Below are 22,105 nucleotides of genomic sequence, written 5' to 3'. Positions count from 1 at the left end.
GAATTTGTGATTGCAATCATTATCTGGAAAAACACGAGGATTATCTGACAGAATTGCAGGGAGGGGCAATACTTTTGGCCAACACTGTAGGTCTTCCTTACCACAATGGTTTCCTTCTTGCCACTCTCCCCTATAGATGGTCAGATTTGTGGGGTGCGCAGTGACCTCTAGGTGTCCTGTGGACAGATTCTCCTGTACCTGAGGATTTCTGAGGCTCCTCTACACTGACCAGGAGCCTCTTGGCGACTTCTCTGACCAGCGTCTCCTTATCAGTGATCTGATAGGTGGACGGCCATGTCTTGTAGGTTTGCAGGTGTAGGACACTTTCTCCAGGTTTGGATGACGGATTGTACAGGGCTCCTCAGGAGATGTTCTTGTAACTTGACCCTGCTTTACATTTCTCCACAACGTTATCTCTGGTGAGTTCCTTGGTCTTCATGATGCTGTTTGTTCACCAGTGTCCTCTAACAAACCACTGAAGCCTTCACAGAACAGATTATATATATATACTGAGACTACATTACACATGGCCAGACTCATCTATTAACTCATTCAGTGATTTCTGAAGACAATTGTGAGCACTGGATTGTATTTAAGGGGAACAAAGTACAGGAGGGTGAAGACTTTTACACCTCACTGTATATGAGACATGTATGAGGAGTACACGGGGGTGAAGACTTTTGCACCTCACTTGTCAGATGTTGATTGGATTACTTTGTGAGAACCTTCCGGCATTTTCCTTCCACCTCACAATTATCTGATACTTTGTGTTATCACTGAAAATTTCAAGAAAATACATTGAAGTTTGTAATTGTGACAAAGGTCCGGGGGTGTGAGGACTTGTGCAAGGCCCTCTATGCTATAGGTACAGATTCAATGGTCTCTAGATATAATAGAGAAGAGGAGAGATGAGCAGGTGATGGTGTCAGGGGCGTGAGGACATGTAAGGTGCAGAACTATGGGAAGACATACTGAGAGAATGCAGACAAGATGGAAGCTGCTCACCTTCTGAAGAAACCTCTGCTCCTGGTCCTGAAGACGAGGGTAAACCCTCACAGAGCGCAGGGGAGAGTTCAGTGACTCAAAGTGAGCGACCATAACCCGACCAAAAGCATCATCTGGGAAGAACTGCTCATAGAGCACAAAGCGAGACTGGGAGAAACGCTGCGAAGACCAACCGATGACATCATCTGACCTATAGAGAGGACATCAGAGGGTGAGGACACGTAAGGGAGGAGCTGCATCTAATACAGAGGACATCAGAGGGTGAGGAACGTGAGGGAGGAGCTGCATCTAATACAGAGGACACGTGAGGGAGGAGCTGCATCTAATACAGAGGACACGTGAGGGAGGAGCTTCATCTAATACAGAGGACACGTGAGGGAGGAGCTGCATCTAATACAGAGGACACGTGAGGGAGGAGCTGCATCTAATACAGAGGACATCAGAGGGTGAGGACACGTGAGGGAGGAGCTGCATCTAATACAGAGGACACGTGAGGGAGGAGCTGCATCTAATACAGAGGACACGTGAGGGAGGAGCTGCATCTAATACAGAGGACACGTGAGGGAGGAGCTGCATCTAATACAGAGGACACGTGAGGGAGAAGCTGCATCTAATACACAGGACATCAGAGGGAGAAGCTGCATCTAATAGAGAGGACATCAGAGGGAGAAGCTTCATCTAATACAGAGGACACGTGAGGGAGGAGCTGCATCTAATACAGAGGACATCAGAGGGTGAGGACACGTGAGGGAGGAGCTGCATCTAATACAGAGGACACGTGAGGGAGGAGCTGCATCTAATACAGAGGACATGTGAGGGAGAAGCTGTATCTAATACAGAGGACATCAGAGAGAGAGGACACGTGAGGGAGGAGCTGCATCTAATACAGAGGACACGTGAGGGAGAAGCTGTATCTAATACAGAGGACATCAGAGAGAGAGGACACGTGAGGGAGAAGCTGCATCTAATACACAGGACATCAGAGGGAGAAGCTGCATCTAATAGAGAGGACATCAGAGGGAGAAGCTTCATCTAATACAGAGGACATCAGAGGGAGAGGACACGTGAGGGAGGAGCTGCATCTAATACAGAGGACACGTGAGGGAGGAGCTTCATCTAATACAGAGGACACGTGAGGGAGGAGCTGCATCTAATACAGAGGACATCAGAGGGTGAGGACACGTGAGGGAGGAGCTGCATCTAATACAGAGGACATCAGAGGGTGAGGACACGTGAGGGAGGAGCTGCATCTAATACAGAGGACACGTGAGGGAGGAGCTTCATCTAATACAGAGGACACGTGAGGGAGGAGCTGCATCTAATACAGAGGACACGTGAGGGAGGAGCTGCATCTAATAGAGAGGACACGTGAGGGAGGAGCTGCATCTAATACACAGGACATCAGAGGGAGAAGCTGCATCTAATAGAGAGGACATCAGAGGGAGAAGCTTCATCTAATACAGAGGACACGTGAGGGAGGAGCTCCATCTAATACAGAGGACATCAGAGGGTGAGGACACGTGAGGGAGGAGCTGCATCTAATACAGAGGACACGTGAGGGAGGAGCTGCATCTAATACAGAGGACACGTGAGGGAGAAGCTGTATCTAATACAGAGGACATCAGAGAGTGAGGACACGTGAGGGAGGAGCTGCATCTAATACAGAGGACACGTGAGGGAGAAGCTGCATCTAATACACAGGACATCAGAGGGAGAAGCTGCATCTAATAGAGAGGACATCAGAGGGAGAAGCTTCATCTAATACAGAGGACACGTGAGGGAGGAGCTGCATCTAATACAGAGGACATCAGAGGGTGAGGACACGTGAGGGAGGAGCTGCATCTAATACAGAGGACACGTGAGGGAGGAGCTGCATCTAATACAGAGGACACGTGAGGGAGAAGCTGTATCTAATACAGAGGACATCAGAGAGTGAGGACACGTGAGGGAGGAGCTGCATCTAATACAGAGGACACGTGAGGGAGAAGCTGCATCTAATACACAGGACATCAAAGGGAGAAGCTGCATCTAATAGAGAGGACATCAGAGGGAGAAGCTTCATCTAATACAGAGGACATCAGAGGGTGAGGACACGTGAGGGAGGAGCTGCATCTAATACAGAGGACACGTGAGGGAGGAGCTGCATCTAATACAGAGGACACGTGAGGGAGGAGCTTCATCTAATACAGAGGACACGTGAGGGAGGAGCTGCATCTAATACAGAGGACATCAGAGGGTGAGGACACGTGAGGGAGGAGCTGCATCTAATACAGAGGACACGTGAGGGAGGAGCTGCATCTAATACAGAGGACATGTGAGGGAGGAGCTTCATCTAATACAGAGGACATCAGAGAGAGAAGCTGCATCTAATACAGAGGACATCAGAGAGAGAAGCTGCATCTAATAGAGAGGACATCAGAGGGAGAAGCTTCATCTAATACAGAGGACACGTGAGGGAGGAGCTGCATCTAATACAGAGGACATCAGAGGGTGAGGACACGTGAGGGAGGAGCTGCATCTAATACAGAGGACACGTGAGGGAGGAGCTTCATCTAATACAGAGGACACGTGAGGGAGGAGCTGCATCTAATACAGAGGACATCAGAGGGTGAGGACACGTGAGGGAGGAGCTGCATCTAATACAGAGGACACGTGAGGGAGGAGCTGCATCTAATACAGAGGACACGTGAGGGAGGAGCTGCATCTAATAGAGAGGACATCAGAGGGTGAGGACACGTGAGGGAGGAGCTGCATCTAACACAGAGGACACGTGAGGGAGGAGCTGCATCTAATACAGAGGACACGTGAGGGAGAAGCTGCATCTAATAAAGAGGACATCAGAGGGAGAAGCTGTATCCAATACAGAGGACATCAGAGAGAGAAGCTGCATCTAATACAGAGGACATCAGAGGGAGAAGCTGCATCTAATACACAGGACATCAGAGGGAGAAGCTGCATCTAATAGAGAGGACATCAGAGGGTGAGGAAACGTGAGGGAGGAGCTGCATCTAATACAGAGGACACGTGAGGGAGGAGCTGCATCTAATACAGAGGACACGTGAGGGAGAAGCTTCATCTAAAACAGAGGACATCAGAGGAAGAAGCTGCATCTAATACAGAGGACATCAGAGAGAGAAGCTGCATCTAATACAGAGGACATCAGAGGGAGAAGCTGCATCTAATACACAGGACATCAGAGGGAGAAGCTGCATCTAATACAGAGGACATCAGAGGGTGAGGACACGTGAGGGAGGAGCTGCATCTAATACAGAGGACACGTGAGGGAGGAGCTGCATCTAATACAGAGGACACGTGAGGGAGGAGCTGCATCTAATACAGACGACACGTGAGGGAGAAGCTGCATCTAATACAGAGGACATCAGAGGGAGAAGCTGCATCTAATACACAGGACATCAGAGGGAGAAGCTGCATCTAATACAGAGGACATCAGAGGGAGAAGCTGCATCTAATACAGAGGACATCAGAGGGAGAAGCTGCATCTAATACAGAGGACATCAGAGGGTGAGGACACGTGAGGGAGGAGCTGCATCTAATAGAGAGGACACGTGAGGGAGGAGCTGCATCTAATACAGAGGACACGTGAGGGAGGAGCTGCATCTAATACAGAGGACATCAGAGGGAGAAGCTGCATCTAATACAGAGGACATCAGAGAGAGAAGCTGCATCTAATACAGAGGACACGTGAGGGAGAAGCTGCATCTAAGAGAGGACATCAGAGGGAGAAGCTGCATCTAATAGAGAGGACATCAGAGAGAGAAGCTGCATCTAATAGAGAGGACACGTGAGGGAGAACCTGCATCTAATACAGAGGACATCAGAGAGAGAAGCTGCATCTAATACAGAGGACACGTGAGGGAGAAGCTGCATCTAAGAGAGGACATCAGAGGGAGAAGCTGCATCTAATAGAGAGGACATCAGAGAGAGAAGCTGCATCTAATAGAGAGGACATCAGAGAGAGAAGCTGCATCTAATACAGAGGACACGTGAGGGAGAAGCTGCATCTAAGAGAAGACATCAGAGGGAGAAGCTGCATCTAATACAGAGGACATCAGAGAGAGAAGCTGCATCTAATACAGAGGACACGTGAGGGAGAACCTGCATCTAATACAGAGGACATCAGAGAGAGAAGCTGCATCTAATACAGAGGACACGTGAGGGAGAAGCTGCATCTAAGAGAGGACATCAGAGGGAGAAGCTGCATCTAATACAGAGGACATCAGAGGGAGAAGCTGCATCTAATACAGAGGACATCAGAGGGAGAAGCTGCATCTAATACAGAGGACAGGTAAAGGAGAACCTGCATCTAATACAGAGGACATCAGAGAGAGAAGCTGGATCTAATACAGAGGATATCAGAGGGAGAAGCTGCATCTAATACAGAGGACACGTGAGGGAGAAGCTGCATCTAATAGAGAGGACATCAAAGGGAGAAGCTGCATCTAATACAGAGGACATCAGAGGGAGAACCTGCATCTAATACAGAGGACATTAGAGGGAGAAGCTGCATCTAATACAGAGGACACCAGAGGGAGAAGCTGCATCTAATACAGAGGACATCAGAGGGAGAAGCTGCATCTAATACAGAGGACAGGTAAAGGAGAACCTGCATCTAATACAGAGGACATCAGAGAGAGAAGCTGCATCTAATACAGAGGACACGTGAGGGAGAAGCTGCATCTAAGAGAGGACATCAGAGGGAGAAGCTGCATCTAATACAGAGGACATCAGAGAGAGAAGCTGCATCTAATACACAGGACATCAGAGGGAGAAGCTGCATCTAATACAGAGGACACGTGAGGGAGAAGCTGCATCTAATACAGAGGACATCAGAGGGAGAAGCTGCATCTAATACAGAGGACATCAGAGAGAGAAGCTGCATCTAATATAGAGGACATTAGAGGGAGAAGCTGCATCTAATACAGAGGACAACAGAGGGAGAAGCTGCATCTAATACAGAGGACACCAGAGGGAGAACCTGCATCTAATACAGAGGACATCAGAGGGAGAAGCTGCATCTAATACAGAGGACATCAGAGGGAGAAGCTGCATCTAATAGAGAGGACATCAGAGGGAGAACCTGCATCTAATACAGAGGACATCAGAGGGAGAAGCTGCGTCTAATACAGAGGACACGTGAGGGAGGAGCTGCATCTAATACAGAGGACATCAGAGAGAGAAGCTGCATCTAGTACAGAGGACACGTGAGGGAGAAGCTGCATCTAATAGAGAGGACATCAGAGGGAGGAGCTGCATCTAATACAGAGGACATCAGAGGGAGAAGCTGCATCTAATACAGAGGACATCAGAGGGAGAAGCTGCATCTAATAGAGAGGAAATCAGAGGGAGAAGCTGCATCTAATAGAGAGGACATCAGAGGGAGAACCTGCATCTAATACAGAGGACATCAGAGGGAGAAGCTGCATCTAATACAGAGGACATCAGAGAGAGAACCTGCATCTAATACAGAGGACATCAGAGGGAGAACCTGCATCTAATACAGAGGACATCAGAGAGAGAAGCTGCATCTAATACAGAGGACATCAGAGGGAGAAGCTGCATCTAATACAGAGGACATCAGAGGGAGAAGCTGCATCTAATACAGAGGACACGTGAGGGAGGAGCTGCATCTAATACAGAGGACATCAGAGAGAGAAGCTGCATCTAATACAGAGGACATCAGAGGGAGAAGCTGCATCTAATACAGAGGACATCAGAGGGAGAAGCTGCATCTAATACAGAGGACATCAGAGAGAGAAGCTGCATCTAATACAGAGGACATCAGAGGGAGAACCTGCATCTAATACAGAGGACATCAGAGAGAGAAGCTGCATCTAATACAGAGGACATCAGAGGGAGAAGCTGCATCTAATACAGAGGACATCAGAGAGAGAAGCTGCATCTAATACAGAGGACATCAGAGAGAGAAGCTGCATCTAATACAGAGGACATCAGAGGGAGAAGCTGCATCTAATAGAGAGGAAATCAGAGGGAGAAGCTGCATCTAAAACAGAGGACATCAGAGGGAGAAGCTGCATCTAATACAGAGGACATCAGAGGGAGAAGCTGCATCTAATACAGAGGACATCAGAGAGAGAAGCTGCATCTAATACAGAGGACACGTGAGGGAGAAGCTGCATCTAATACAGAGGACATCAGAGGGAGAAGCTGCATCTAATACAGAGGACATCAGAGGGAGAAGCTGCATCTAATACAGAGGACACGTGAGGGAGGAGCTGCATCTAATACAGAGGACACGTGAGGGAGAAGCTGCATCTAATAGAGAGGACATCAGAGGGAGAAGCTGCATCTAATACAGAGGACATCAGAGAGAGAAGCTGCATCTAATACAGAGGACACGTAAGAGAAAAGCTGCATCTAATACAGAGGACATCAGAGAGAGAACCTGCATCTAATACAGAGGACATCAGAGGGAGAAGCTGCATCTAATACAGAGGACATCAGAGGGAGAAGCTGCATCTAATACAGAGGACATCAGAGAGAGAACCTGCATCTAATACAGAGGACATCAGAGGGAGAAGCTGCATCTAATACAGAGGACATCAGAGGGAGAAGCTGCATCTAATACAGAGGACATCAGAGAGAGAAGCTGCATCTAATACAGAGGACAACAGAGGGAGAACCTGCATCTAATACAGAGGAAATCAGAGGGAGAAGCTGCATCTAATACAGAGGACATCAGAGGGAGAAGCTGCATCTAATACAGAGGACATCAGAGAGAGAACCTGCATCTAATACAGAGGACATCAGAGAGAGAAGCTGCATCTAATAGAGAGGACATCAGAGGGAGAAGCTGCATCTAATACAGAGGACACGTGAGGGAGAAGCTGCATCTAATAGAGAGGACATCAGAGGGAGGAGCTGCATCTAATAGAGAGGACATAAGAGGGAGAAGCTGCATCTAATGCAGAGAACATCAGAGAGAGAAGCTGCATCTAATAGAGAGGAAATCAGAGGGAGAAGCTGCATCTAATACAGAGGACATCAGAGGGAGAACCTGCATCTAATACAGAGGACATCAGAGAGAGAAGCTGCATCTAATACAGAGGACATCAGAGGGAGAAGCTGCATCTAATACAGAGGACATCAGAGGGAGAAGCTGCATCTAATACAGAGGACATCAGAGGGAGAACCTGCATCTAATACAGAGGACACGTGAGGGAGAAGCTGCATCTAATACAGAGGACATCAGAGAGAGAAGCTGCATCTAATACAGAGGACATCAAAGAGAGAAGCTGCATCTAATACAGAGGACATCAAAGAGAGAAGCTGCATCTAATACAGAGGACATCAAAGGGAGAAGCTGCATCTAATACAGAGGACATCAGAGAGAGAACCTGCATCTAATACAGAGGACATCAGAGAGAGAAGCTGCATCTAATACAGAGGACATCAGAGGGAGAAGCTGCATCTAATACAGAGGACATCAGAGGGAGAAGCTGCATCTAATACAGAGGACATCAGAGGGAGAAGCTGCATCTAATACAGAGGACATCAAAGAGAGAAGCTACATCTAATACAGAGGACATCAAAGGGAGAAGCTGCATCTAATACAGAGGACATCAGAGAGAGAACCTGCATCTAATACAGAGGACATCAGAGAGAGAAGCTGCATCTAATACAGAGGACATCAGAGGGAGAAGCTGCATCTAATACAGAGGACATCAGAGGGAGAAGCTGCATCTAATACAGAGGACATCAGAGGGAGAAGCTGCATCTAATAGAGAGGAAATCAGAGAGAGAAGCTGCATCTAATACAGAGGACATCAGAGAGAGAAGCTGCATCTAATACAGAGGACATCAGAGGGAGAAGCTGCATCTAATACAGAGGACATCAGAGGGAGAACCTGCATCTAATACAGAGGACATCAGAGGGAGAAGCTGCATCTAATACAGAGGACATCAGAGAGAGAAGCTGCATCTAATACAGAGGACACGTGAGGGAGAAGCTGCATCTAATACAGAGGACATCAGAGAGAGAAGCTGCATCTAATACAGAGGACACGTGAGGGAGAAGCTGCATCTAATACAGAGGACATCAGAGAGAGAAGCTGCATCTAATACAGAGGACACGTGAGGGAGAAGCTGCATCTAATACAGAGGACATCAGCGGGAGAAGCTGCATCTAATACAGAGGACATCAGAGGGAGAACCTACATCTAATACAGAGGACATCAGAGAGAGAAGCTGCATCTAATACAGAGGACATCAGAGAGAGAAGCTGCATCTAATACAGAGGACATCAGAGAGAGAACCTGCATCTAATACAGAGGACATCAGAGGGAGAAGCTGCATCTAATACAGAGGACATCAGAGAGAGAAGCTGCATCTAATACAGAGGACATCAGAGGGAGAAGCTGCATCTAATACAGAGGACATCAGAGGGAGAAGCTGCATCTAATACAGAGGAAATCAGAGAGAGAAGCTGCATCTAATACAGAGGACATCAGAGAGAGAAGCTGCATCTAATACAGAGGACATCAGAGAGAGAAGCTGCATCTAATACAGAGGACATCAGAGGGAGAACCTACATCTAATACAGAGGACATCAGAGGGAGAACCTACATCTAATACAGAGGACATCAGAGGGAGAAGCTGCATCTAATACAGAGGACATCAGAGAGAGAAGCTGCATCTAATACAGAGGACATCAGAGAGAGAAGCCGCATCTAATACAGAGGACATCAGAGAGAGAAGCCGCATCTAATACAGAGGACATCAGAGAGAGAAGCTGCATCTAATACAGAGGACATCAGAGGGAGAAGCAGCATCTAATACAGAGGACATCAGAGGGAGAAGCTGCACCTAATACAGAGGACATCAGAGGGAGAAGCTGCATCTAATACAGAGGACATCAGAGAGAGAAGCTGCATCTAATACAGAGGACATCAGAGGGAGAAGCTGCATCTAATACAGAGGACATCAGAGGGAGAAGCTGCATCTAATACAGAGGACATCAGAGAGAGAAGCTGCATCTAATAGAGAGGAAATCAGAGGGAGAAGCTGCATCTAATACAGAGGACACGTGAGGGAGAAGCTGCATCTAATAGAGAGGACATCAGAGGGAGGAGCTGCATCTAATAGAGAGGAAATCAGAGAGAGAAGCTGCATCTAATACAGAGGACATCAGAGAGAGAACCTGCATCTAATACAGAGGACATCAGAGAGAGAAGCTGCATCTAATACAGAGGACATCAAAGAGAGAAGCTGCATCTAATACAGAGGACATCAAAGGGAGAAGCTGCATCTAATACAGAGGACATCAAAGAGAGAAGCTGCATCTAATACAGAGGACATCAAAGGGAGAAGCTGCATCTAATACAGAGGACATCAGAGAGAGAAGCTGCATCTAATACAGAGGACATCAAAGAGAGAAGCTGCATCTAATAAAGAGGACATCAAAGGGAGAAGCTGCATCTAATACAGAGGACATCAGAGAGAGAACCTGCATCTAATACAGAGGACATCAGAGAGAGAAGCTGAATCTAATACAGAGGACATCAGAGGGAGAAGCTGCATCTAATACAGAGGACATCAGAGGGAGAAGCTGCATCTAATAGAGAGGAAATCAGAGAGAGAAGCTGCATCTAATACAGAGGACATCAGAGAGAGAAGCTGCATCTAATACAGAGGACATCAGAGGGAGAAGCTGCATCTAATACAGAGGACATCAGAGGGAGAACCTGCATCTAATACAGAGGACATCAGAGGGAGAAGCTGCATCTAATACAGAGGACATCAGAGAGAGAAGCTGCATCTAATACAGAGGACACGTGAGGGAGAAGCTGCATCTAATACAGAGGACATCAGAGAGAGAAGCTGCATCTAATACAGAGGACACGTGAGGGAGAAGCTGCATCTAATACAGAGGACATCAGAGAGAGAAGCTGCATCTAATACAGAGGACACGTGAGGGAGAAGCTGCATCTAATACAGAGGACATCAGCGGGAGAAGCTGCATCTAATACAGAGGACATCAGAGGGAGAACCTACATCTAATACAGAGGACATCAGAGAGAGAAGCTGCATCTAATACAGAGGACATCAGAGAGAGAAGCTGCATCTAATACAGAGGACATCAGAGAGAGAACCTGCATCTAATACAGAGGACATCAGAGGGAGAAGCTGCATCTAATACAGAGGACATCAGAGAGAGAAGCTGCATCTAATACAGAGGACATCAGAGGGAGAAGCTGCATCTAATACAGAGGACATCAGAGGGAGAAGCTGCATCTAATACAGAGGACATCAGAGAGAGAAGCTGCATCTAATACAGAGGACATCAGAGAGAGAAGCTGCATCTAATACAGAGGACATCAGAGAGAGAAGCTGCATCTAATACAGAGGACATCAGAGAGAGAACCTGCATCTAATACAGAGGACATCAGAGGGAGAAGCTGCATCTAATACAGAGGACATCAGAGAGAGAAGCTGCATCTAATACAGAGGACATCAGAGGGAGAAGCTGCATCTAATACAGAGGACATCAGAGGGAGAAGCTGCATCTAATACAGAGGACATCAGAGAGAGAAGCTGCATCTAATACAGAGGACATCAGAGGGAGAAGCTGCATCTAATACAGAGGACATCAGAGGGAGAAGCTGCATCTAATACAGAGGACATCAGAGGGAGAAGCTGCATCTAATACAGAGGACATCAGAGGGAGAACCTGCATCTAATACAGAGGACATCAGAGGGAGAACCTGCATCTAATACAGAGGACATCAGAGGGAGAGGAAATGTATCATCCCCTAACACGTGGAGAGATCTATATCATCCTGTAACACGTGGAGAGATCTATATCATCCTGTAACACGTGGAGAGATCTATATCATCCTGTAACACGTGGAGAGATCTATATCATCCTGTAACACGTGGAGAGATCTATAGCATCCTGTAACACATGGAGAGATCTATATCATCCTGTAACACGTGGAGAGATCTACATCATCCTGTAACATGTGGAGAGATCTACATCATCCTGTAACACGAGGAGAGATCTATATCATCCTGTAACACGTGGAGAGATCTATATCATCCTGTAACACGAGGAGAGATCTATATCATCCTGTAACACGTGGAGAGATCTATATCATCCTGTAACACGTGGAGAGATCTATATCATGCTGTAACACGTGGAGAGATCTATATCATCCTGTAACACGTGGAGAGATCTATATCATCCTATACGTGGAGAGATCTATATCATCCTACACATGGAGAGATCTATATCATCCTGTAACACGTGGAGAGATCTATATCATCCTGTAACACGAGGAGAGATCTATATCATCCTGTAACACGAGGAGAGATCTATATCATCCTGTAACACGAGGAGAGCTCTATATCATCCTGTAACACGTGGAGAGATCTGTATCATCCTGTAACACGTGGAGAGATCTATATCATCCTGTAACACGTGGAGAGATCTATATCATCCTGTAACACGAGGAGAGATCTATATCATCCTGTAACACGTGGAGAGATCTATATCATCCTGTAACACGTGGAGAGATCTATAACATCCTGTAACACGTGGAGAGATATATATCATCTTGTAACACGTGGAGAGATCTATATCATCCTGTAACACGTGGAGAGATCTATATCATCCTGTAACACGTGGAGAGATCTTTATCATCCTGTAACACGTGGAGAGATATATATCATCCTGTAACACTTGGAGAGATCTATATCATCCTGTAACACGTGGAGAGATATATATCATCCTGTAACACGTGGAGAGATCTATATCATCCTGTAACACGTGGAGAGATCTATATCTTCCTGTAACACGTGGAGAGATCTATATCATCCTGTAACACGAGGAGATATCTATATCATCCTGTAACACGAGGAGAGATCTTTATCATCCTGTAAAACGAGGAGAGATCTTTATCATCCTGTAACACGTGGAGAGATCTATATCATCCTGTAACACGAGGGGAGATCTATAGCATCCTGTAACACGTGGAGAGATCAAAAGCATCCTGTAACAAGTGGAGAGATCTATATCATCCTGTAACACGTGGAGAGATCTATAGCATCCTGTAACACGTGGAGAGATCTATAGCATCCTGTAGCACGTGGAGAGATCTATATCATCCTGTAACACGAGGAGAGATCTATATCATCCTGTAACACGAGGAGAGATCTATAGCATCCTGTAACACGTGGAGAGATCTATAGCATCCTGTAACACGTGGAGAGATCTATATCATTCTGTAACACGTGGAGAGATCTATATCATCCTGTAACACGTAGAGAGATCTATATCATCCTGTAACACGTGGAGAGATCTATATCATCCTGTAACACGAGGAGAGATCTATATCATCCTACACGAGGAGAGATCTATATCATCCTGTAACACGTGGAGAGATCTATATCATCCTGTAACACGTGGAGAGATCTATATCATGCTGTAACACGTGGAGAGATCTATATCATCCTACACGTGGAGAGATCTATATCATCCTACACATGGAGAGATCTATATCATCCTGTAACACGTGGAGAGATCTATATCATCCTGTAACACGTGGAGAGATCTATATCATCCTGTAACAAGAGGAGAGACCTATATCATCCTGTAACAAGAGGAGAGACCTATATCATCCTGTAACACGTGGAGAGATCTATATCATCCTGTAACACGTGGAGAGATCTATATCATCCTGTAACACGAAAGAGATCTATATCATCCTGTAACACGTGGAGAGATCTATATCATCCTGTAACACGTGGAGAGATCTATATCATCCTGTAACACGTGGAGAGATCTATATCATCCTGTAACACGAGGAGAGATCTATATCATCCTACACGTGGAGAGATCTATATCATCCTGTAACACGTGGAGAGATCTATATCATCCTGTAACACGTGGAGAGATCTATATCATCCTGTAACACGTGGAGAGATCTATATCATCCTGTAACACGTGGAGAGATCTATATCATCCTGTAACACGTGGAGAGATCTACTGTATATCATCCTGTAACACGTGGAAAGATCTATATCATCCTGTAACACGTGGAGAGATCTATATCATCCTGTAACACGTGGAGAGATATATATCATCCTGTAACACGAGGAGAGATTTATATCATCCTGTAACATGTGGAGAGATCTATATCATCCTGTAACACGTGGAGAGATCTATATCATCCTGTAACACGAGGAGAGATCTATATCATCCTGTAACACGTGGAAAGATCTATATCATCCTGTAACACGTGGAGAGTTCTATATCATGCTGTAACACGAGTAGAGATCTATATCATCCTGTAACACGTGGAGAGATCTATATCATGCTGTAACACGAGGAGAGATCTATATCATCCTGTAACACGTGGAGAGATCTATATCATCCTGTAACACGTGGAGAGATCTATATCATGCTGTAACACGAGGAGAGATCTATATCATCCTGTAACACGTGGAGAGATCTATATCATGCTGTAACACGAGGAGAGATCTATATCATCCTGTAACACGAGGAGAGATCTATATCATCCTGTAACACGTGGAGAGATCTATATCATCCTGTAACACGTGGAGAGATCTATATCATCCTGTAACACGTGGAGAGATCTATATCATCCTGTAACACGTGGAGAGATCTATATCATCCTGTAACACGTGGAGAGATCTATATCATCCTGTAACACGTGGAGAGATCTATATCATCCTGTAACACGTGGAGAGATCTATATCATCCTGTAACACGTGGAGAGATCTATATCATCCTGTAACACGTGGAGAGATCTATATCATCCTGTAACACGTGGAGAGATCTATATCATCCTGTAACACGTGGAGAGATCTATATCATCCTGTAACACGAGGAGAGATCTATATCATCCTGTAACACGTGGAGAGATCTATATCATCCTGTAACACGTGGAGAGATCTATATCATCCTGTAACACGTGGAGAGATCTATATCATCCTGTAACACGAGGAGAGACCTATATCATCATGTAACACGTGGAGAGATCTATATCATCCTGTAACACGAGGAGAGATCTATATCATCCTGTAACACGAGGAGAGATCTATATCATCCTGTAACACGTGGAGAGATCTATATCATCCTGTAACACGTGGAGAGATCTATATCATCCTGTAACACGTGGAAAGATCTATATCATCCTGTAACACGTGGAGAGATCTATATCATCCTGTAACACGTGGAGAGTTCTATATCATCCTGTAACACGTGGAGAGATTTAGATCATGCTGTAACACGAGGAGAGATCTTTATCATCCTGTAACACGTGGAGAGATCTATATCATCCTGTAACACGTGGAGAGATCTATATCATCCTGTAACACGTGGAGAGATCTATATCATCCTGTAACACGTGGAGAGATCTATATCATCCTGTAACACGTGGAGAGATCTATATCATCCTGTAACACGTGGAGAGATCTATATCATCCTGTAACACGTGGAGAGATCTATATCATCCTGTAACACGTGGAGAGATCTATATCATCCTGTAACACGTGGAGAGATCTATATCATCCTGTAACACGTGGAGAGATCCATATCATCCTGTAACACGTGGAGAGATCCATATCATCCTGTAACACGTGGAGAGATCTATATCATCCTGTAACACGTGGAGAGATCTATATCATCCTGTAACACGTGGAGAGTTCTATATCATCCTGTAACACGTGGAGAGATCTATATTGTTAGGATCACATCTTCCATCTTGTATTCTGTCAGCCATTTTGTAAGCTTTTTCTTATATGAGCTTCATAAGGATGTCTGTTTAGAGTTTAAGAGACCCCTTTAGGGGATAAGGTGTGTGGAATGTTGATGGTTGGGTTATAACTCCTTATCTGTTTGTGGTGAGAATCTCATAACAGGTTCTATAACCAGTTGACCCTTAGCCACAAACCGGACTGGACAGATAGCATGTGATCATTATCTCTCGTGCTGTGATATATACATCTAGAATTAGTGTAAGATGTTGGTTTACACATAAATATTGTAAATTCTTCTGTATGTCATGAGAAAGGTCATCCCAGGTTGGAGTATAGTAATGAGATGCAGACCTTATCCAATAGTCATGTGCCACAGCTTATGTATAACCAATCGGGTCAAAGTCCAACCTGCTTATGTTTGTATAAATGCTAACTTTCTGTAACAATAAATCAGAATCCATTTTGATACACGACTACCATGTGTCTTGTGGTTCTCCAGGCTAAGATGGCGGAGGCTGATCTTGGCCTGTTAATTAATTTTCCTTTACAGACAGCATATCTCTGGGGTATTATGATTTGACCTCAACAATATCATCCTGTAACACGTGGAGAGATCTATATCATCCTGTAACACGTGGAGAGATCTATATCATCCTGTAACACGTGGAGAGATCTATATCATCCTGTAACACGTGGAGAGATCTATATCATCCTGTAACACGTGGAGAGATCTATATCATCCTGTAACACGTGGAGAGATCTTTATCATCCTGTAACACGAGGGGAGATCTATATCATCCTGTAACACGAGGAGAGATCTATATCATGCTGTAAAACGAGGAGAGATCTTTATCATCCTGTAACACGTGGAGAGATCTATATCATCCTGTAACACGTGGAGAGATCTATATCATGCTGTAACACGAGGAGAGATCTTTATCATCCTGTAACACGTGGAGAGATCTATATCATCCTGTAACACGTGGAGAGATCTATATCATCCTGTAACACGTGGAAAGATCTATATCATCCTGTAACACGTGGAGAGATCTATATCATCCTGTAACACGTGGAGAGATCTACATCATCCTGTAACACGTGGAGAGATCTATATCATCCTGTAACACGTGGAGAGATCTATATCATCCTGTAACACGTGGAGAGATCTATATCATCCTGTAACACGTGGAGAGATCTATATCATGCTGTAACACGAGGAGAGATCTATATCATCCTGTAACACGTGGAGAGATCTACATCATCCTGTAACACGAGGAGATATCTATATCATCCTGTAACACGTGGAGAGATCTATATCATCCTGTAACACGTGGAGAGATCTATATCATCCTGTAACACGTGGAGATATCTATATCATCCTGTAACACGTGGAGAGATCTATATCATCCTGTAACACGTGGAGAGATCTATATCATCCTGTAACACGTGGAGAGATCTATATCATCCTGTAACACGTGGAGAGATCTATATCATCCTGTAACACGTGGAGAGATCTATATCATCCTGTAACACGTGGAGAGATCTATATCATCCTGTAACACGTGGAGAGATCTATATCATGCTGTAACACGAGGAGAGATCTATATCATCCTGTAACACGTGGAGAGATCTACATCATCCTGTAACACGAGGAGATATCTATATCATCCTGTAACACGAGGAGAGATCTATATCATCCTGTAACACGTGGAGAGATCTATATCATCCTGTAACACGTGGAGAGATCTATATCATCCTGTAACACGTGGAGATATCTATATCATCCTGTAACACGTGGAGAGATCTATATCATCCTGTAACACGTGGAGAGATCTATATCATCCTGTAACACGTGGAGAGATCTATATCATCCTGTAACACGTGGAGAGATCTATATCATCCTGTAACACGTGGAGAGATCTATATCATCCTGTAACACGTGGAGAGATCTATATCATCCTGTAACACGAGGAGAGATCTATATCATCCTGTAACACGTGGAAAGATCTATATCATCCTGTAACACGAGGAGAGATCTATATCATCCTGTAACACGTGGAAAGATCTATATCATCCTGTAACACGTGGAGAGATCTATATCATCCTGTAACACGTGGAGAGATCTATATCATCCTGTAACACGTGGAGAGATCTATATCATCCTGTAACACGTGGAGAGTTCTATATCATCCTGTAACACGTGGAGAGATCTAGATCATGCTGTAACACGAGGAGAGATCTTTATCATCCTGTAACACGTGGAGAGATCTATATCATCCTGTAACACGTGGAGAGATCTATATCATCCTGTAACACGTGGAGAGATCTATATCATCCTGTAACACGTGGAGAGATCTATATCATCCTGTAACACGTGGAGAGATCTATATCATCCTGTAACACGTGGAGAGATCTATATCATGCTGTAACACGAGGAGAGATCTATATCATCCTGTAACACGTGGAGAGATCTATATCATCCTGTAACACGAGGAGATATCTATATCATCCTGTAACACGTGGAGAGATCTATATCATCCTGTAACACGTGGAGAGATCTATATCATCCTGTAACACGTGCAGAGATTTATATCATCCTGTAACACGTGGAGAGATCTATATCATCCTCTAGATTAGTTTTCCTGACACTCATCGCATAGGGGCTCACCTATATTTGTGTAGGGTTTCCTAGAGGGGTGTGGTCTGTCTGCCCCTATACTGTGTTCAGTTGGGGCTATTAATGAGGGTCAGTTGCCCCTGCCCCCCCACCACACCCATCAGTGTAACGTCTAATAGATTTTAGTTGTCTAACTTGGTCCTTCTGTTACATTTTTCTCGTTCTCCAGCGATTCTGAGCAAGAAATAAATGCAGTGACCCAATCAAGACCATGAGCAGGGCCATGAGGCCATTTTGGGGTCACCTGCCATGGGGGGGGGGGGGGTCATGAGGCCATTGTGGAGTTACCTGTCATAGAGGGCGAGGCCATGAGGCCATTTTGGGGGTCACCTACCATGGGGGGTCATGAGGAGATTGTGGAGTTACCTACCGTGCAGGGTCCATATAGCACAGCACTACTTCGGCCAGGATGAGGGTGGGACAATCCCACTGCAGACCTGCACCTTCCAATGCGGAGTCCAGAGCAACAACGTCACCGAGATTCACCCCAATCAGCTTGTAACCCTGAGAGTCCAGGACCACGGAGCCTAAGACACGAGACAATGGCATGTAGCAGAAATATGGGCGGAGTACAGACCGGTGCAGGACAGGGCACACATGGTGGACATGGGGCAGCACTCAGTCAGATGTTCAGCCCCGCCTTGTAGGAGAATCGGATCTGCCCCTTGGTCACAAAGCATCACATCCCACCGGAGTGTCCTAAGCACCCGACATCTCCTATCACAAGGTAGTGCAGAGTATCTGAGTCACAGGTTACAGGTTCCCCCAGGTACCCCAAAAAATGGAAAATATTCTACAGGCAATCCTTAATGACAAAAATCAAATATGATGTTCCCACAATTGTGTCATGGAGTTGGGGAGAGATCCTTCACTGTCACTCATATGTTGGGTTGTCCTCTGGAAGGCCGGAGATGACGCAGCAGGAGTGGCCTTATATGGGGCTATTAAAGGGGGACATTAAAATGTGTGGGGGAGGGGCACCAATCTATTAAACGTGTCCTGAGTGAACATCTATGATGGCTGCCACATACAGGACAGAAGCTGCGCAGTAAGAACGAGCCAGAAATAGAAGGGTTAATAGTCAATTATAGGAAGTGACTGACGAGGAGAAAATGTAAGTCCCCGATATTTGGTGTGACCTTTGGCCTTAGTACAGTCAGGGTTTGGCAGCTCAGCAGGGACATTGATCCCCATCTTGGAGCACAAAGCCCAGATCTTCTGTAGACTTGCTCCAATCCGTCTGCCTCTTCATGCCATCCAAGACAGACTGAGCTATATCTATGGGGGCGGGATCATTCCAGGACTCCCAAGGGCAAAGGTCACATGAAATATTCACAGCACTTATTTATTAACCCTTCTATTTCTGGAAGTGTTCTTATTATGCAGCATTTTTTTCCACAGATGCCTAGAACTATTGCACATCACTGCAGGTACAGACACCCACCAACCTTTACCATTGCCACCACCAGGGGGCGTTTGGTTCCTCAGAAGACTCTTCAGGGCCTCAGTCCTTTCAATCAGGAGCTGCTTACGCCGAACCACGGCAGGGAAATCCACCTCATAGACAGAAGTGGTGTCCGGAACATCGGTCAAACCGCACAGACGGAAGTAGAGGGAGTCAAAGCCACAGCCGAGGCTGAGAACCTGCACAACATCACCAACAGGGGGGGTAACAAAGAGGGGGTGATAGAATAAGAAGGTATGGCAGGAGGAGGGGCTGTACTGAAGGTAATGAGGAGGGACTGTAGTGAGGGTAATGAGGAGGGGCTGTAGTGGGGGTAATGAGGAGGGGCTGTAGTAAGGGTAATGAGGAGGGACTGTAGTGAGGGTAATGAGGAGGGGCTGTAGTGAGGGTAATGAGGAGGGGCTGTAGTGACGGTAATGAGGAGGGGCTGTAGTGGGGGTAATGAGGAGGGGCTGTAGTGACGGTAATGAGGAGGGGCTGTAGTGGGGGTAATGAGGAGGGGCTGTAGTGGGGGTAATGAGGAGGGGCTGTAGTGACGGTAATGAGGAGGGGCTGTAGTGACGGTAATGAGGAGGGGCTGTAGTGGGGGTAATGAGGAGGGGCTGTAGTGGGGGTAATGAGGAGGGGCTGTAGTGACGGTAATGAGGAGGGGCTGTAGTGGGGGTAATGAGGAGGGGCTGTAGTGGGGGTAATGAGGAGGGGCTGTAGTGAGGGTAATGAGGAGGGGCTGTAGTGAAGGTAATGAGGAGGGGCTGTAGTGACGGTAATGAGGAGGGGCTGTAGTGGGGGTAATGAGGAGGGGCTGTAGTGACGGTAATGAGGAGGGGCTGTAGTGACGGTAATGAGGAGGGGCTGTAGTGAGGGTAATGAGGAGGGGCTGTAGTGGGGGTAATGAGGAGGGGCTGTAGTGGGGGTAATGAGGAGGGGCTGTAGTGAGGGTAATGAGGAGGGGCTGTAGTGGGGGTAATGAGGAGGGGCTGTAGTGACGGTAATGAGGAGGGGCTGTAGTGAGGGTAATGAGGAGGGGCTGTAGTGACGGTAATGAGGAGGGGCTGTAGTGACGGTAATGAGGAGGGGCTGTAGTGACGGTAATGAGGAGGGGCTGTAGTGGGGGTAATGAGGAGGGGCTGTAGTGAGGGTAATGAGGAGGGGCTGTAGTGAAGGTAATGAGGAGGGGCTGTAGTGACGGTAATGAGGAGGGGCTGTAGTGAGGGTAATGAGGAGGGGCTGTAGTGGGGGTAATGAGGAGGGGCTGTAGTGAGGGTAATGAGGAGGGGCTGTAGTGGGGGTAATGAGGAGGGGCTGTAGTGAGGGTAATGAGGAGGGGCTGTAGTGGGGGTAATGAGGAGGGGCTGTAGTGGGGGTAATGAGGAGGGGCTGTAGTGAGGGTAATGAGGAGGGGCTGTAGTGGGGGTAATGAGGAGGGGCTGTAGTGAGGGTAATGAGGAGGGGCTGTAGTGGGGGTAATGAGGAGGGGCTGTAGTGAGGGTAATGAGGAGGGGCTGTAGTGACGGTAATGAGGAGGGGCTGTAGTGAGGGTAATGAGGAGGGGCTGTAGTGGGGGTAATGAGGAGGGGCTGTAGTGAGGGTAATGAGGAGGGGCTGTAGTGGGGGTAATGAGGAGGGGCTGTAGTGGGGGTAATGAGGAGGGGCTGTAGTGAGGGTAATGAGGAGGGGCTGTAGTGGGGGTAATGAGGAGGGGCTGTAGTGAGGGTAATGAGGAGGGGCTGTAGTGAAGGTAATGAGGAGGGGCTGTAGTGACTGTAATGAGGAGGGGCTGTAGTGACGGTAATGAGGAGGGGCTGTAGAGAGGGTAATGAGGAGGGGCTGTAGTGACGGTAATGAGGAGGGGCTGTAGTGACGGTAATGAGGAGGGGCTGTAGTGAGGGTAATGAGGAGGGGCTGTAGTGAGGGTAATGAGGAGGGGCTGTAGTGGGGGTAATGAGGAGGGGCTGTAGTGACGGTAATGAGGAGGGGCTGTAGTGACGGTAATGAGGAGGGGCTGTAGTGACGGTAATGAGGAGGGGCTGTAGTGGGGGTAATGAGGAGGGGCTGTAGTGAGGGTAATGAGGAGGGGCTGTAGTGGGGGTAATGAGGAGGGGCTGTAGTGACGGTAATGAGGAGGGGCTGTAGTGACGGTAATGAGGAGGGGCTGTAGTGGGGGTAATGAGGAGGGGCTGTAGTGGGGGTAATGAGGA

The 22,105-nt window shown here is 46.5% G+C and overlaps 1 protein-coding gene across 1 annotated transcript in view; it reads right to left on the bottom strand.

The window, feature by feature from the left end:
• The window catches only part of LOC142187378 (tRNA wybutosine-synthesizing protein 4-like), a gene marked incomplete at its 5' end in the record, with an annotated part of 132,732 nt that extends 112,646 nt beyond the window's left edge, over positions 1 to 20,086 (bottom strand). The window contains 3 exons of the mRNA XM_075261583.1: positions 1,006 to 1,195; positions 18,813 to 18,969; positions 19,891 to 20,086. Coding sequence (XP_075117684.1) covers positions 1,006 to 1,195; positions 18,813 to 18,969; positions 19,891 to 20,086 — 543 coding nt within the window. The remainder of the gene's footprint in view (positions 1 to 1,005; positions 1,196 to 18,812; positions 18,970 to 19,890) is intronic.
• Positions 20,087 to 22,105: the final 2,019 nt, after the last annotated feature.

Source organism: Leptodactylus fuscus, unplaced genomic scaffold (genome assembly GCF_031893055.1).
Source record: "Leptodactylus fuscus isolate aLepFus1 unplaced genomic scaffold, aLepFus1.hap2 HAP2_SCAFFOLD_218, whole genome shotgun sequence".
Lineage (NCBI taxonomy): Eukaryota > Metazoa > Chordata > Amphibia > Anura > Leptodactylidae > Leptodactylus > Leptodactylus fuscus.
The sequence above is the reverse complement of the archived record's forward strand: the minus strand, read 5'-3'. Positions and strand labels throughout refer to the sequence as shown.